The 16444-nt window shown below is 37.5% G+C and overlaps 1 protein-coding gene across 1 annotated transcript in view; it reads left to right on the plus strand.

The window, feature by feature from the left end:
* Nucleotides 5988-16444, plus strand: part of LOC109826725 (embryogenesis-associated protein EMB8-like) — a 20218-nt gene continuing 9761 nt past the window's right edge. The window contains exons 1-7 of the mRNA XM_020393741.1: nucleotides 5988-6134; nucleotides 6642-6704; nucleotides 8364-8495; nucleotides 8662-8804; nucleotides 8911-9008; nucleotides 9103-9197; nucleotides 12523-12576. Coding sequence (XP_020249330.1) covers nucleotides 5988-6134; nucleotides 6642-6704; nucleotides 8364-8495; nucleotides 8662-8804; nucleotides 8911-9008; nucleotides 9103-9197; nucleotides 12523-12576 — 732 coding nt within the window. The remainder of the gene's footprint in view (nucleotides 6135-6641; nucleotides 6705-8363; nucleotides 8496-8661; nucleotides 8805-8910; nucleotides 9009-9102; nucleotides 9198-12522; nucleotides 12577-16444) is intronic.

Raw genomic sequence — 16444 nt, forward strand, 5'->3', positions numbered from 1 at the left:
GTTAACATAATGTAGCCACGGTTAATCAGAATGTCTAAACTTACTGATGGGCTGTTTCATTGCAGAACTAAGAGAGCCATCTGTTCTCATCTGGTGTAAGCTTTGCTGCTATATGCTGAGGCACTCTATAGTTGTGAACGAAGGTTTCTTCACTATCAATCACACGTATGCTAAAATCATCAACGTTGGGAATACCCTCGTTTAGCAACTTCAATAGAGCCTTCTCCTTCTTGATTTTCCTCTTCCCAAGAATATCCCAAGTGCATTCATCATGCTTACAATAGAACCTGATTTTCTTCCTCTTTTCATCCTTGTGTGGTGATATGTTAATTATTTCTGGACGACCATCCTTCTTCTTTCCTTCAGTGAAAGGGGTTCGGACTAGATGTGAGCGAGTCCTCTTTCTTCGGTCTTGCGTCCCTATACCCATTTAACACAAGTTGTCTTCCCTCTCGTACCGAATAAGAACTTGCCCACTATATCCTATATCCTCCTCACTAGCCACAGCTTTCCCCTCTTGTCAACCTCCATCTCTTGCATCCTTCTATCAGCTGACCTCCTCTCTTCTCTTTCTTCTCCATCTCTTGTTCTTCCTCTTTCTTCTCATCTTCTCTCTCTTCCTCTTTCTTCTCCTCCTTGCCATGCACGGCTTATCTCCACATACGCAACCTCCATTTCTTGACATTCCACCTTTCTCTGCCCCTCCTTCTCTGTTTTGCCGCCAACAGCCCCTCGGGCAATATGAGAAGCTTCCTTGCCAATGTTCGATACATAAGCGCATATCAAAAACAAATTCCATCATCACCCATCCATCACCCACTATCATTAGCAATCAACACTCTTTCTTCTTTTTCTCAGTGCATACCCTATATGTCCCTATCACTTTGGACATTAAGTTCCCTTCACATTTTTCTTCAGTGTCTTCGCGTCAAATCAAGCTCTTGACCCCTCATAGCGCCTCCAATTTATTGTTCAACCTATGATATCTCCTGGAGGCAAGCATACCCATTGAAGAGCGCTGCTACGCTTAGACAGCCGTTGGAGCAATTTCCAATTTATATTGGCCCGTATTCCTCCAAAAGAATTTGCTCTACATCGCGTCAACTTATCTATTTCATCTTCTCTTGAACAAAGCATCAAGCGAATGCTGCGGCAAAATCTGTAAATACACCATATACCCTTACCCTTTAAATCCACAAGATTAAGCCAGCAATAGTTATAAAACCCTAAAAAGAAAGTTAACATGAAACAATGCAAATTTGAAAATGAATTAATGCTAACGATAAAATATTCATAAGCTCAAAGTAAATATGCTGTGATGTGTAAAGAGTTCATTGCTGCCTTACGTAACTCCACAGATGAGCTCTTTGGTCTGCCCATCACCTGCTCTTGCTCCCAGCCTTCTGCTTTTCTTCCTCGTTCATCTTTCTCGGCCTAGTTTGCTCTTTGGTCAGCCCATTACTCATTTTCTTCTCTTGCTTTCCGGACGTTGGGTTTCTATTTTTCCCAAAGCGAGTGAATTCAATCTTCTTCCTGCTGGGCTCCCTTTGAGGGTATTTTTCACCCCATCCAATGCTGAGTGAAATTGGTTTCTCCTCAAGTTTTATGCTTGCTTTCTTGGCCTTAGAGACGATTGTCTCCATCCTCAGCGATCCAGCCGTCCCTCCGACCCTTACCCAGTTGGTCATCGGAGGCTTCCACCTCAAGTTTAGGGCTGGTTTTTTAATGCCAGTCATCTCAAAGTACCAAAGCTGTCAGAATCGAAGGATCAATTGTCAAAATAGTTAACTTGCATAACTCTTTCTTGAACTACAACATACTAAATAGCTAGCCTTCACTTCACTAACCCATGTTAACATTACTGGGTACATGTTACCTTTCACTTATTAATGTCAACTTTAATTTTTATATGTTAAAGTTTATGTTAACATGTTAACTTTCACCTATTAATGCTAACTTTTACTTCTATATGTCAAACTTCATGTTAACATGTTGATTTTAACATGTTAACCTATTAACGTCCAATGTTGTACATGTTTTCTAATGCCTGTTACCATGACTCCTATTAACTAGATCAAATGTAACATACAGGGATGAGCGGCATGCATCCAGGTACGTATGTAACCCCTGGCTTCCTCATCCCTTGAACAGCAATTTGAATGCCTCTCTTCGTCTCATCAAAAATAAATTTACCCCACGCAATGGTCTTCACTCTCGATACTATCTACATATTGAAACAATTGTCTTGGGATGTCTTGAGAGCTGTTGGGGCACCAAATCGTTGCACATTGGTACAATATCTGAAGCAACACAAAATCCTCAATGTCCTTATTATCAGAGGACTCAACAAGTGTTTCCAGCAACTCCTCGACATATCTCATCATGCTACCAGCTTCTGGTGTAGCCTTGGCCTTTGCCTTTGCCTTTGGCTTGGCCTTTAGCATTTCTTTCTTATCTTCAAAGTATTGCCTCCAAAGTCGGTTGTGAGAGTCTCTATTCCCGTAGATCAGCTCCCCATCAATGGGAAAGCCTGTGTGAGTATGCACCCACTCTTCATCAAATTTCACTGAAAATATAGAACTGCTCTTGGGGTTGGGAAAAGAGAACTCATCAGTTTCGCCAGTATAATGGCTGAGCACATACTCTAGTGCCCGTCGATCGCGTGCTAGGGGACCAAAGAACACATAGTGCTCAAAGTTACAGCCCTTGTAGGCATCCCAATGCCACTTCTTCAGTTTTGGTTGCAGTTTTTGCATGAAGGAACAATATGTTCCAAGACAGGCACTGGGCCTAATATCACCTAAAGCAGCAACTATCCTGGATGAACAACAATTTACTCTTAACAAGTCGTTCAACTTTAAATTACGTAACAATCAACAGTAAAGGCATTAACATAGTCAAAATCACGTTTTATTAACATGATTAGCTAATAGTTGACTCTTAAGAGTAAACGTTAACAACAAACACAGATTATTGACATGCATTGCTACTAGCTATCAACAATTGAGAATTGTTTACATGCATTTCTTCCAACCCCACAACACTTCATATTGTTCAGATCTTCCTCCAAAATTAAGAAACTGCTTATACACTACAATAACCAGTCTCTCACCACCATTTCCTTCAAAAAGGAACCCATAAACCACAATTAAAATCAACATCACTCATTTAAAATAATTAAATTCAAAAACCCTCAATTGATTGGGAACTTACTTCTTCTTTGAGATGGACACATCCTCCCGCGAGCGTCTCCTCTTGCGCTCTCGATTTTCCTGAGTTTTCATGCTCAATAGGGTTTCCATCGCCTCGTTACTCTCCTCATCATCAGAGGATGGCGGAACAGAATCGCTGGCGTGAGATATCAAGGCGGAGGTGGAGGGGGATAAGTTTCGTAGTTCTTCCTGCGCAAGTCGTGCCGACCGACGCCGGGGACGAACGTCCGCTTCCGTTTGAATCTGCTCTACTTCACCCTTGCGTCGTTTAGGGTTATTAGCCATTTCTCTTATAATTTTCTTCGCCATTTTTCTTGTGGATTTCTTCGGCATTTTCTCTTATAATTTTCGTCTAGGGTTTTCAAATTGGGTTCGCAAGGTGAAGGAGGTTCGAGTTTTGGGGATATTTGTGGGTCTGCAGAGAAAAGAGCGAGAGCGAGAGAACGAGAGAAAGAGGGAGGGCGGATTTGGGGACGAACAGTTACAAGGGTAAATTCGTCTTTACAGAGGAACTGTGCTCTCAAAGTTGTCTGGGAAATGACAAAGGGGCTGAAACTTTAATGAGTTGGGTATTTGGGGCTTGATCACACAAAAAAAAATACAGTGGGCTGGGCCACAACCGGTTCTTTTTTTGGGGGCCTTAAAACAATTTTCCCTAAAATCTAACTACAAAATAAATTATAAAATCTAAACTACAAAATAAATTGCAAGAATTAAATACAAAAAAATAAATCTACTCTATAAGCATTAAATAAATCTAAGGCAAGAGGGTTCTAGCCTCTTGGCTATTTAAACAAGAAAATAAAATCTAACTATAAGCATAGAAATAAATCTAAACTAATAAGCAATAAAAAAAATAAAAGAGAAATGCAAACCTTCAAATAATTCTTCATCTCCATCTTCATCCTCATCATCCAACAAAGAGAAGAAGAGAAAAATTTAAAGTGGTAAAAAATTATTATTATTAATTGCAACTAAAGTTACAATTTTGGAAGGCCTTCTCAATTAAGAGTAGCCCTCCTCTCCAAAAGGAGTTATAAAAATTTTCACACCTCTAACCCCTCACTCTCTACCCCTATTTATAGTAAACATCAGTGAATGAGAGCCCTTGGATTGAAATCTTATCCAAAAATAATAAATTTCAGCCATTAATCTGTAACAGAACGCCGATGGTATCGATACCAGCATGGATAGGGGTATCGATGCTGGCATCGATACGGGCATCGATGCTAGCATCGATGCCCCCATCGATGCTGGCATCGATGTCAGCTATTTCCTGGTTGTTGTCCGCAGATCCCCCTTGAGTTTGCTCTTGGGCTTGGGCCTTAGACAATTTCTTGGCAATTTTGGGCTTTAATACTTCATTAAATATTTAAAATAAATTGTTTGGCTTCATGGGCTTCATTTATTCAATAAATCAAGGGGTTTTTGTTGAAAGATGGGAGTTTGAGATTTATTCTTCATTAATCTGCATTTAAAGATAAAAACAATTATTAGTGGCATATTTATTCCTATAAAATAGATAATGAGGGTATAAAATTGTAATAAACTGTGATTATCAATGACTCTCCGACCTCCGACTCTATGACCACCGTCTCGCCTTCGCCTTCCACGACCTCCCCAGGTCCTGATCATTTTCAGTGGTCATGACGGAAGTGAGAGAGAAGGAGAATGTGAGAGATAGAGGAGGAGAGAGAGAGATGAGATGGGGTTAAAGGGATGGGCGCAGTTACCATGCTTAGCAAATGTAAGGGTAAATTCGTAACTTTTGTTGGGCTTTTCTCAGGGCCCGATACTTTGGGGTCTTAACACAAATACAGTGTGTATTTGGGGCTTATACACATGGGTCAGAATACAAAGGGGCGGGTCACATGAACTTTCTACTTTTGGGGCCTGGACACATTTTTCCCTTCTTTTTTTTCCGTTTCTTTTTTTTTCTGCTCTCTCTCTCTCTCTCTCTCTCTCTCTCTTTCTCTCTCTCTCTCCTCTCGGCGCGACCACTTCTTGCGTCGTCGTCGGGCTGGTATCCCAAGGCGAGGCTCCCCGGCGATTGGGTCGATGATTACTCTCATCGGCGGTCAGATATGTGTTTCTATTATTACTATCTTGTTTGTTCAATTCCTTAAGAAACCAAGCATTAATCCCTTAAAATCAAAGAAATCATCAAGGAGAATGGTCTATACCTTTGGATGGGCTTGGATTGTAGGTGAAATTCCCCTCTTCTTCCTTTCCCTTAATCTTCTTCCTCTTCTTCTTCCTTTCTTTTCTTTTTCTCTTCTTCTTCTTTTTTTTAACCCCAATTTGCTTCTGATTCTCCATTATATATATAATATATATATATATATATATATATATATATATATATATATATATTATATATTACTGTAAAGCGGTGATAACCACCGATAGGGGAAGGCGGTGAGAAACACCGACATGTAACAATAATAATAATAATATTATATATATTATCATTTTTTTATCTGGGGCTATTACACACTGGCTAGCGTTGCACAAATTTATGTTTCCTCTGAATGAAGGAGGGGTTGGGCATTAGGAAGCTTTCTGATGTGAAAAGAGGCTTTCTCCTAAAGCAATGTTGGCATATATGTCAATCAAACTCTCTTTGGGCCACTTTCGTGAAGGATAAATATAAAGTCCTTTTATCTCCTATGGCATGGTCTGGGCCTCAAAGGTGCTCTGTTGAGTGGAAAAATATCCTCTCTATCAAAAAGGAGTTTGCGGATCATGTTGTGCCTGGTCTGTCGACTTCGCAACATGTCGTTCTGGTTCGATCGGTGGCACCCTGAGTTTCAGCTTGATATCTTCAATCCAAATGCTGATATCAAATTGAAACTCATGGATTTCTATCATGATGGTGCCTGGTCTTTTGATGATCTCCTTCCCACTATTGGCCCAGCGATGGTGCATACTCTTTACTGCCCCTAGGTTCTTGATGAGACATTGGACTCTTGATAAGGTTGGTAACTTCTCAACTAAATCTTCTTGGAACTCAATTCATAGTCACCTTCCTGTTGTTCAAATCCTTGGGGATATATGGTCTTCGGTTGTGCCTGCTGCTGCAAAAGTTATATGTTGGAAAATTTTCCACAATATTCTTCCTGTTGACGCACGAGCTCAGGATTGTGGTGTCTCTATAGCCTCTAAATGTGTATGTTGCTCTCTATGAAGCACGGACACGCATAACATGAAGCCGTGTCGTGTCGTGTCCGTGTCGGACACACGTGTCGAACACACGTATCCTATGTATTTTTTAGGATTTGCCTCGTGTCGGCGTGTCGGATGGCCGTGTCGGATCCGTGTCCGTGCTACATAGGTTGCTCTAACCCTCAAGTTGAGTCCCTGAATCATTTATTTGTTCATGGAGAACTGGCTACTGCTCTATGGTCTTATTTTGGAGTATCTTTGCAGCCCCCTACTTTTCTTAGCAATCTATCACCACCCGAATCATATGGTGGTTCACGAACTGTAAAGGTAACTCTCATTTATCTATCATGGGGCGCGTAGCTTGTATCTCCATTTGCAAACAAATATGGAGCTATAGAAACAACACAATTTATGGTGGTATGAAGAAAAGTCATTTGCACGCTAGATTGGTGATTATTGATTCCTTGCAGCACATTGATCACCTCGTTAAGCCTAAGATGAAGTCCTCCAAATATGGCATTGACTCCTTACTTGCTATTGGCATTGCCCTGAGATCCCCTTTGGCCAAAAGAACTTTCCTTTGTGCCTGGACCCCTCCCCCCCTGAACTCGTATGCTCTTAATGTCGACGGATCCTGTAGGAATCATCAGCATGAGGGACAGTTCCTTTGCGGCTATGATGGTTTCAGGCACTACTCTGCAAGGAGAAATCCAAGCTCTTGCAGTAGGAGCTGAACTAATTTATGAGATGGGTCTCCATCCTTCCATTGTCTTTTCTGACTCTATAAGCCTAGTCACTAGTATTGGTCAGCCGAATCCCTATTGGCAGCTGCACCATCGCTGGAAATTCATGCAACCAGCACCTCCATGCCACTTCAGTGCTCCACTGCCACAGGGAAGCTAACTTTGTTGCTGATAGCTTATCCAAGTGGTGTCACTCCTTAACTCAGATTCAATGTTTCTTTGATGTAGCTCTCTTCCTATGCATATTCTGGCTCGACATGATGGGTATGTTCTATACTCGTGACCGCTAACTGGATCCATGATGTTTACATGTAACTTTCTTTCCACCTTTCTTCAGGAGCCTATGTGTTTGTTGGCTCATAATTTACTTTTGTACAAAGTGAAGGGATGCCTTACTTCTTTTGGGTGCACTCTTGGACTGTTTTGCAGGCTGAGAGGGGCTTTTGCGTAACTCTTTTATTATATATATATGATATGAAATATTAAAAAAAGAAGAAAGAAATGGAAAAAGGCAAAAAAATTAGTTATTGAAAAAAAAGAAAAAAAAAGAAGATTGAACCAGGACGTAATTTGTTAAGAAAAGGGAAGAACTTTTGGCCAAAATCATAAGTTCAAATACACTAGTTTAAAACTGATGTATTTCTTCAATATTTATTTAGGCAGATGTTTATTGTCAGTGGTAAGAAATGGAATTAGAGTTGTTTAGTATTGAATAAAAAAATCAATTTGGGGTGTGTAAATTGGAAAGATATAAAGAGTTTCTAATGTCAGTGTATAACGGAGATTATAAAGAGAGAACCCACCTGTATAGAACATGGTCACTATGTCTGGAGTTGATTCCGTAAACACATGTTAAGTGAACAAAATTGTTAGATGACGGAAAAATATCTGGCTTAGATATTTCATCCCATTGCACCCTAGTCAATGAAGATTTCTTGCTCCTGACTTGGTCACAATGTTTGGAAGCCTGTCTTCATTGCCATGTGGGTGATAGGTTATGCAAATTAACTTTAACCTTTTCTAAACATATGCATAATCAATTTTTTGTTCCATTTGCTAAAATGACTTTTGGGCTTAAAGAATGTGCTTCGATTATCATAAATGTCAGAAAGGATTAGCAATTTGCCTCCTTTATTTTCAGATTTACATTCTTATTTACTTTTTCTTCACACGACATCTATGTATGTTTTTGAATAGTTATCTGGCTCTCGCATGTTGTTGATAAATCGTTGTCTAAATGCAGTTTTACTCAGCTTCGTTTACAGATGATCTCAGTCAAGTTGTGGATCATGTTTCAGCACGTTATACTAAATCCAATATATATGCTGTTGGCTGGTCCCTTGGTGCTAATATTCTTGTTCGCTTCCTGGGTCAGGTATGTATCATATTATCAGTACAAACAAAAAGTATGTATCCTATTATACCCTGATTTAGTATACTTTCCCCTATGGTGCATGTTTTGGTTCTCCCTTGTGGACGATGTTCTATGGTTGTATTACTACATTCCATGCATATTTGATTTGTTTTTCCTCTTGTTGCAGGAATCTCGTAAGCATGCTCTTTCAGGGGCAGTATCCTTGTGTAATCCTTTCAATTTGGTAATTGCAGATGAGGATTTCCGTAAGGGCTTCAATAATGTTTATGACAAAGCTCTTGCTAGATCTTTGAGAAGAATATTTAAGAAGTAAACCATGTTTTCTTACAGTTTCTTATTACCTTTTATGATTCCTTAAAGATCTGATATCCAATTTCAGCTACTGATCTTCCTTCTTGCTGTCACTAATCTTCAGGCATGCTCTTCTATTTGAAGGCCTTGATGGTGAATATAATATACCTATGGCGGCTAATGCCAGGACTGTCAGAGAATTTGATGAAGGGTTAACTCGCGGTATGTAAGTAATCTATTTTGGATTCCATGCTTCCCTTTTAATTTTTTGAAGAAAATATATTAAGGAGTTTATTTTTCTTGTCCTTGTTGGCAGTTTCATTTGCTTTCACGTCAGTTGATGATTACTACTTCAATGCCAGTAGTTCAAGGACAATTGAGCATGTTAGAACACCTTTGTTATGCATACAGGTAATTAGGTTCAACATTATTAACATTTCATGAGCCTTCCTCTTTGAAGTTGGTTGAACCTTTCATTTTTTGCTTTTTAATGTTTTGAAAGGTTGATTTCTACATAAGCCTATCCTTTGTTTGCCAAACATGCACAAAATTTTACTATAAACAGTATAACATGGTTCCTGAGTTGTGATGAACTTTGTTGTTGTTGTTGTTATTTGAAATAGTAAAACATAGTATGCAACTTGCTGCATATTTTTGTTGTTGTACAAACAAAATTCCATCTGAATTGCTCAACACCTGAGGGGCCTGATTGATTGTGCATTCATTTTAATTATTCATAGTGAAGATACAGCTGTTGTAAGTCTGCTTATCAATATGTCAAAATGACTGCATTCTTGGACTTCATTTAGATGGATAATCAGTACTGAAGCCTATTAGAGTCTTGAGTATCATAATATTTTCCATGTTCGTGAACAATGAAGCTTTGCTCATTTGCTTATATATACTTTGAGAGATTAATCTAGTCACTATGGAAAATCATCTACTCCTACATCTAGTCTTTTTCTTAGTCTATGGAAACTTCGGAGGGAATGACTTTAGATTACATGACCTAAAAGGTGCAAACTTCTTTGCCAAGACTTCACAGTTTCATCGGTATATAGCCTCTCAGTTGTAACTGGACAAGAAGATTGATATCCAAGTGCATGAAACCTTCCTGATTACAATCATGCCTCTAGCAAAAGTTGAAAGATCATGCTAATTACAGTTAAATTTAGGTAAAGAAGGATCCCGGGTTGGCTTGTTCATTTATGGAGTGAGCGGAACAACCATTGTGCTGAAATCTTGCTTGAATTCTACATTACTAAGCTTTAAAGGAATTGTAGACACATTTGGGGTATGCCCAAAGTGTCAGCAAGGACAACCGTGAAGCGATTAAGTTTTACTTTTCCAGATTTTTCCATCTGTGGGGACCTCAGTTATGAAGTGAGCCACCAGAAAAAGATCCATAACCAGAGCTTGTTACAGCCATTTGTCTGATTCTTGTCAGAAAGGAAACTGCATCCTTGACCTTGGTTTTTATGCTCCCAAGACAGTTAAATTGTTCCGTAATTTTACATTTTTCAGTCTCAGACTAATAGCTTAACAATTGTAGATTGTGATCTAACCGAAGGATACACACGTAGACAATGCTTTGTTTTCAATCACTCTTTCTTATCCACAGGTTCGAAATATGAAAGATGTAGGGGACTAAGATCGAAAAAATCCATATAAAAAATGTCCAACCTGTTGAATAAAATATTAGCAACCTTTAGTTGCTAATATTCTAGTAAAAATAGTGATAATCTTTCATACTTTGAAATTAGTCCCCCAAATGTGTTTAAGTTTTTTGAAATTAGTCCCTCAAATGTTTGAACCTTGTGCTAACTAGAGGGACTAATTTCAAAACACTTGTAACACATTTGGTGGACTAATTTCACAATATGAGGGGGACTAGTTTCAAAACACTTAATTTTTGGGTGCGTATTTTTAAAATATGAAGATTTGGAGGGACTAATTTCAAAATATTGAAGATATTGCGGCTAATATCGAAAAACCTCTTTTGTCCGACTTGAGAGGAGCACTACGGTAGTTTGTATACTAAGAAAGTTAGAATGATTATTTAGTCCTATGTTGAAAGATTAAGGAATTTTTATTTTATTTGTATTACTATCAATAGACATGACTCTCTCTTTCTAGTATCGAGTTACTTTCCCAACATAATGTCAACAAAATAAAACAAGCTAAAAGATTCCTAGTAAAACAGACTCGATACTTAGTAAAATAGGGATTAAAAGAATTAGCAGATTTTAAAGAGACCTCCCACTTTTTGAATCATAGCTTCTATGTTCCAGTTTAGCTAGATGAGCATTTTATTCAATGAAATGACGTTAACTGGTTTGACTCTTCTCCAACGCTTATACAGTTCTACTTGCCTATTGAACTTCGAAAGCCGTTTTGCATCAATTCAATAGGAAAAATGATAATTCAGTAAGTTTTCTGTTTAATGATAAATTGCCACTCCAGCAAAACAGACTTCGATCCTGCATTCCACAAATTGGTTGACACCATGGTTTCAGTCCCATGCATTAAATTTGAGCCTAAACCCCAGTGGAAATTTTGTCCCCACTTCAGGAAAGTTATATACTGTTTTTGGTCAAATGTAGAACAGCATGGGATTGAAAGATATCAGTTTCAGGCTGCTTTATGGTGCCCCACTGTGGTTTCTTTTTCGCACGCAACCAGCATACTGATTTCTTTCTTAGCCAGCGTACATTTGTCACAGAGTTGCATTCACTAGAAATGTTTCTAAATCTAACTACAAAGTGTATGCTTCTGGTACTTGGCTGTTTAACTGTCATCGCAAAGTAGTACTATATACAAGCAAGCAAACCATTTTGCTGATTGTCTTTTCTTTATTTAGTTTGTGATAATCTTTGCTGAATATGTTCACAGGTTGGAAGTTATATAGCACTTCATCTTGTGTCTTAACTTAGTTCCCTTTATTTTTTCTTCTTGTTTTTGGAGAAAGTTCTAACTCTTATCTATTTGTAATTTGTAAATGTATCACAGTAGCATATTTTAGCCCACTGTTATGAAAGTAACTTATTATTTTGCAATTTCCCAGCTTTTGATGTTCAGTGCTAGTAATTTGCAATTTCTGTTTTCTAATGTTATAAATTGTGGTTAAAATATAAAGTATATTCATATCATATGGTTCTATTAGCATTCTCCTGTAGGATAAATATATTCCGCTTTATCATACAATGTATACATAAATTTAGGTGATTTATGAAGACTGACTAATTACACGAGAAATTATATCGAAATGGATTTCGTATGAGTTTAAAAGAACAATTTTTCAAAACAGCCCCATTTAAATTTTTTATTTTTAAAATCGACCCAATTTTTTTTTATTTACCAAAACCGACCCATTTTTTTTATTAGCAGCCTAATCACTTTCCTAAACAGTCGGGGTTGCCAACCCCGACTATTTAGGACATAAATTTTTAGGGTTTAAGGCTTCTAATTGGGGTTTAACACCCTCCTAAATAGTCGGGGTTGCTAACCCCGACTGTTTAGGAGGGTGATTAGGCTGCTAATAAAAAAACGGGTCGGTTTTGGTAAATAAAAAAAAGGGGTCGATTTTAAAAATAAAAAAATTAAATGGGGCTATTTTGAAAATTTGTTCAGTTTAAAAACTAGGACTGATTACTTATATAAAGTATTTTCCACGCATATTTATATTTGCTTGCCATATATTTCTATTGTTATATCTTATCTTCCCTGTGATTGGTAGGCTGCTAATGATCCAATTGCACCAGCTAGAGGAATTCCTCATGCAGAAATCAAGGTACCTCATTCTTTTTGGGCTGTATGCCATATTTGTTCTTTTCAACTGTATAATCGTCTGGGTTGATTGTGGATAGATTTTTGTACTATAGATCCATCACAGCCATTCCTCATCTAGAATATTAGCATATATTCTGCCCACTGACTAATGTCCTTAAGGATCTGCTTGTCTGAGCATCATTGACATCAAAGTTTAATTTATTTAATTCATAACTATCCTTTTCTACTTCCTATTTCAGGATTTCTTATTGATAACCCCTCATCAGTAAACATGATATGCTATAAGTAGAATACCAAATTCAGTTTGCAGTAAAAGTCTGAATCCATTTGATCTCTAAATGCTTACTTAGTTTCTTTTTATTTTTATTATTTATTTTACACATTACAGTTAAGATTCAAGTTTTTGCTATTTAAGAGTATAAAAGAGAATTTTTAAGTGCAATCAGCTTTTAAAACAAAAAATTACCTTGTTGATTTCACAGTATATGAAGAGTGAGGATTTTTGTCTAATTCAGGTATATAACTTCTCTTTTCAAATGGCGTGTTTTTGGATAGTAGTCCCTTAAATCTTTCATATTTTGAAATTAATCCATCAAACAGTTGAAATAGCTATTAGGTCCCTCAAATTTTAAGCTATTTTGAAATTAGTTCTTCAAATCATTGACATTGCAAATAGGTCCTCCAGTTCTTAACTTATTTCCAGCATTGTTTTCAATGCGCGAGGCGCAATGCGGGGCGCAAAGGCAGTTTACGCACACATGCGCAAGGCGCAAGGCGATGCGCGCGCCCGAGCGAAGCGAGGCGCACTCCAGACTACAAAAATTTTATTTTCCTCTTTACAGGTTACAAATGACGAATCAAGTTTCAACATGTAGCACTACATCTAGCTCAAATAGCAAGAATCAATACTCGCAGTCTCGCACAGGAAATCAAATAGTAGTACTCGTACTACAACAATAAGCTTGAAAATTTTCAACAATTATGACTGATATGTATTATTAACTAATAAGAACTAAGAAGCAATCAATTAGTTCATAACATCATGACTCTGCAATTTTACATATTGATATTAAGCCAAAGAAAAAAAAAAAACAGTTTAACAGTCAAGACTCAAGAGCGATAATAATAAAAAAATAAATTAAAAACTAACAGCTAGGAAAAGTAAGATAATTAACATTAAGTCTCTCTTTGTAAGTTAGTTAATATTAAAATCAAACCAATTTTAGAAGAGGGAACTTAATTAACACTTTAACAGTTTACAGTTTAGTCACTTAACATCGTTGAGGAGCAGTGAAAGAAAAAAACATAGTTGAGTGAACTTAATTAACAATTTTAGAAGAGAACGCAAAACTAAAAGAAAACAAGAAAAGAAAAAAAAAGAAAAAAAGAAGAAAAAAACATCTCTGAGGAGCAGAGAAAGATAACGCAACAACAAAAAGAAAAAAAAGAAAAGAAAAAAAAACATCTCTGAGGAACAGAGAGAGAACGAAATAACAAAAGAAAAGAAAAAAAGAAAAGAAAAAAAAGAAAAAAGAAAAGAAAAAAATAAAATAAAACATCTCTGAGGAACAGAGAAAGAGAACGAAACAACAAAAGAAAAGAAAAAAAAAGAAAAGAAAAAAAAAGAAAAAAAAACATCTCTGAGGAGCAGAGAACGATAACCCAACAACAAAAAGAAAAGAAAAAAGAAAAGAAAAAAAAAAGAAAACCAAAAAACGAAAAGAAAAAAAGAGCAGGAAAACATCGTTGAGGAATAACTACCTGCTCGCCGCTCGCCGGTCGCCGATCACGCGTCGCATGTCGGCCGCTCGCCGTCACCTGTCGCCCGTCGCCTGTCGCGTCGCATCGTTGCTTTGTTGCTGCCGAGGGATACCCAATAACCCTAGGTCCCTAACGATTTCTTCGTGATTTGGAGTGGGAGAAGAGCGACAGAACATAAAAATGAAATCGGGCGCCTCGTTGAAGTGGGTTTATACCAATAACCCATTGAATAAACATTTCATTTCTTCCAATATTCCCACGCGCGCGCCTCGTTGAAGGCGTCGGCGCTGCGGGGCGCTCCCCAGGCGCAACGCGCCGACGCAAGTGCAGCGCCCCGCACGTGCTGCGGGGCGCTGCGTCGCTGCGCCGAAGCGCCTCGCGCCCGAGGCGCGCGCCTGGATGCGCATTTAAAAACACTGATTTCCAGTTTAGTCCCTCCAATCAAGAGAACAAGTAGAATTAGAAGGATTACCAAATTAAATCTATAGTTATGGACTAACATCTCCTAATTCTCATAAGTTGCTTCAAATTAATTCCTCCAATTATGATTTTCGCTCTAGATTGGGGGGGCTAATTTGGAAATAACTTAAGAATTAGGGTACTTAATAGACGATTTCAATGATTTGAGGGATTGATTTTAAAATAACTTAAGATTTGAAGGACCTAATAGGAATTTCAATGATTATGAAAGATTTAAGGGACTAATGTCAAATAAAACCTTCAATTTTAAAATGTTTATTTATTTATTTAGCTGAACTTCTCAGGTCCTTGGTTAGACTTAAAGGTTTTGTTAATTAAAAAATTTAGCAAGGACATAAAACTGAACCATAAAGTAGAGGGATTATTCCTTAATAAAAAAAAGTGGCAATAAAGAAACAAGGGAGACTTTCCCCTTACAATATGATTGATTGAATAAGACTATGTTTTCCTAATAGAAGGGTATTCTTGTGCATCCAGAAGCTTGCAACCTTTTATTTTGGCGGGCAGGTATACTATCGAAAGGATGCTTGCTAGAATCATTTTCAGATTCCTAAGATAATTTTTGAAGAGTGTCCGCGCATTGATTAGCTTCTTCGTAATAATGGCTGTAAATAGTAATGCAATTCCTAAGAAGTTTAATGGTTCTCAAAGTAGGAATAATTTTCCAAGGGCAGGAAATAGTATCAATGTGAAAAACAAACTTAATTACCATAAGGAAATGACAAAGCTAAATCCTATGATCTGTTGCCCAGTTAGACACTTAGACCTGGTGGGAAAAGGAAAAAAGGAGGAAACGCCCTAATGATGATTAAGGGCAAAACAAATAAGATGTCTTAAGTATTTTTACATGTGAAAACTGTTCGAATCTAGATGCAGGCTTGGAATAGGCGTTGAATAAGATTATTACTGATTTGCAATTTTACTTAATTCTTGTTTTGTTATCAAAGATATAGCAACGAAATAATAAACAGTAAACTAAACAAACCAATCATGGATAATCACGCAAGAGTTAATAGCGGTTCGAAAGATATTCCTTCATCTATTCTTCCTTTTTGCTAAGAGGGACTTCCACTCTAGTGTGAAGCTCAACTATTCATATCTAGCTGCAAACCTAGAAGAGAGGTTGAATAAGATTGTTACTGATTTGTAGTTTTTAATTAATTATTGTTTTGTTATCAAAGGTATAGCAACGAAATAATAAACAGTAAACTAAACAAAGCAATCATGGATAAACACATAAGATTTTATGGTGGTTCAATCTTTCTAGGTTTTATGGTTAAACTGATAATTGTTTGTGTTTCTGTTCTACGATTGTTGATAAGATGATTAGTTTGTCATAGTGTGAAGATATGATCAATAAGAACAATGTTGATGATGAATTCCAAGGGTGGCACTCCGAGAAAATTCTTGATTGAATATTTAACTTGCTTCGAGGATGTGATTTAGATCAAAGCAGTGACGGTGGATGAGACACTAGTATTATAGAGTACGTGGTTCAAAGCATGTTTCTTGCCTAAAATTCTCCCAGACTAGTCTGAACGGTTGGCTAAACCGCCTAGCCATTGGACTAGCGGATCTTTTCTAGCTCTAGAACTTGTATCGGTGCACTGATCGATCAAACTAGCCTA

Source organism: Asparagus officinalis, chromosome 10, assembly GCF_001876935.1.
Source record: "Asparagus officinalis chromosome 10, Aspof.V1, whole genome shotgun sequence".
Lineage (NCBI taxonomy): Eukaryota > Viridiplantae > Streptophyta > Magnoliopsida > Asparagales > Asparagaceae > Asparagus > Asparagus officinalis.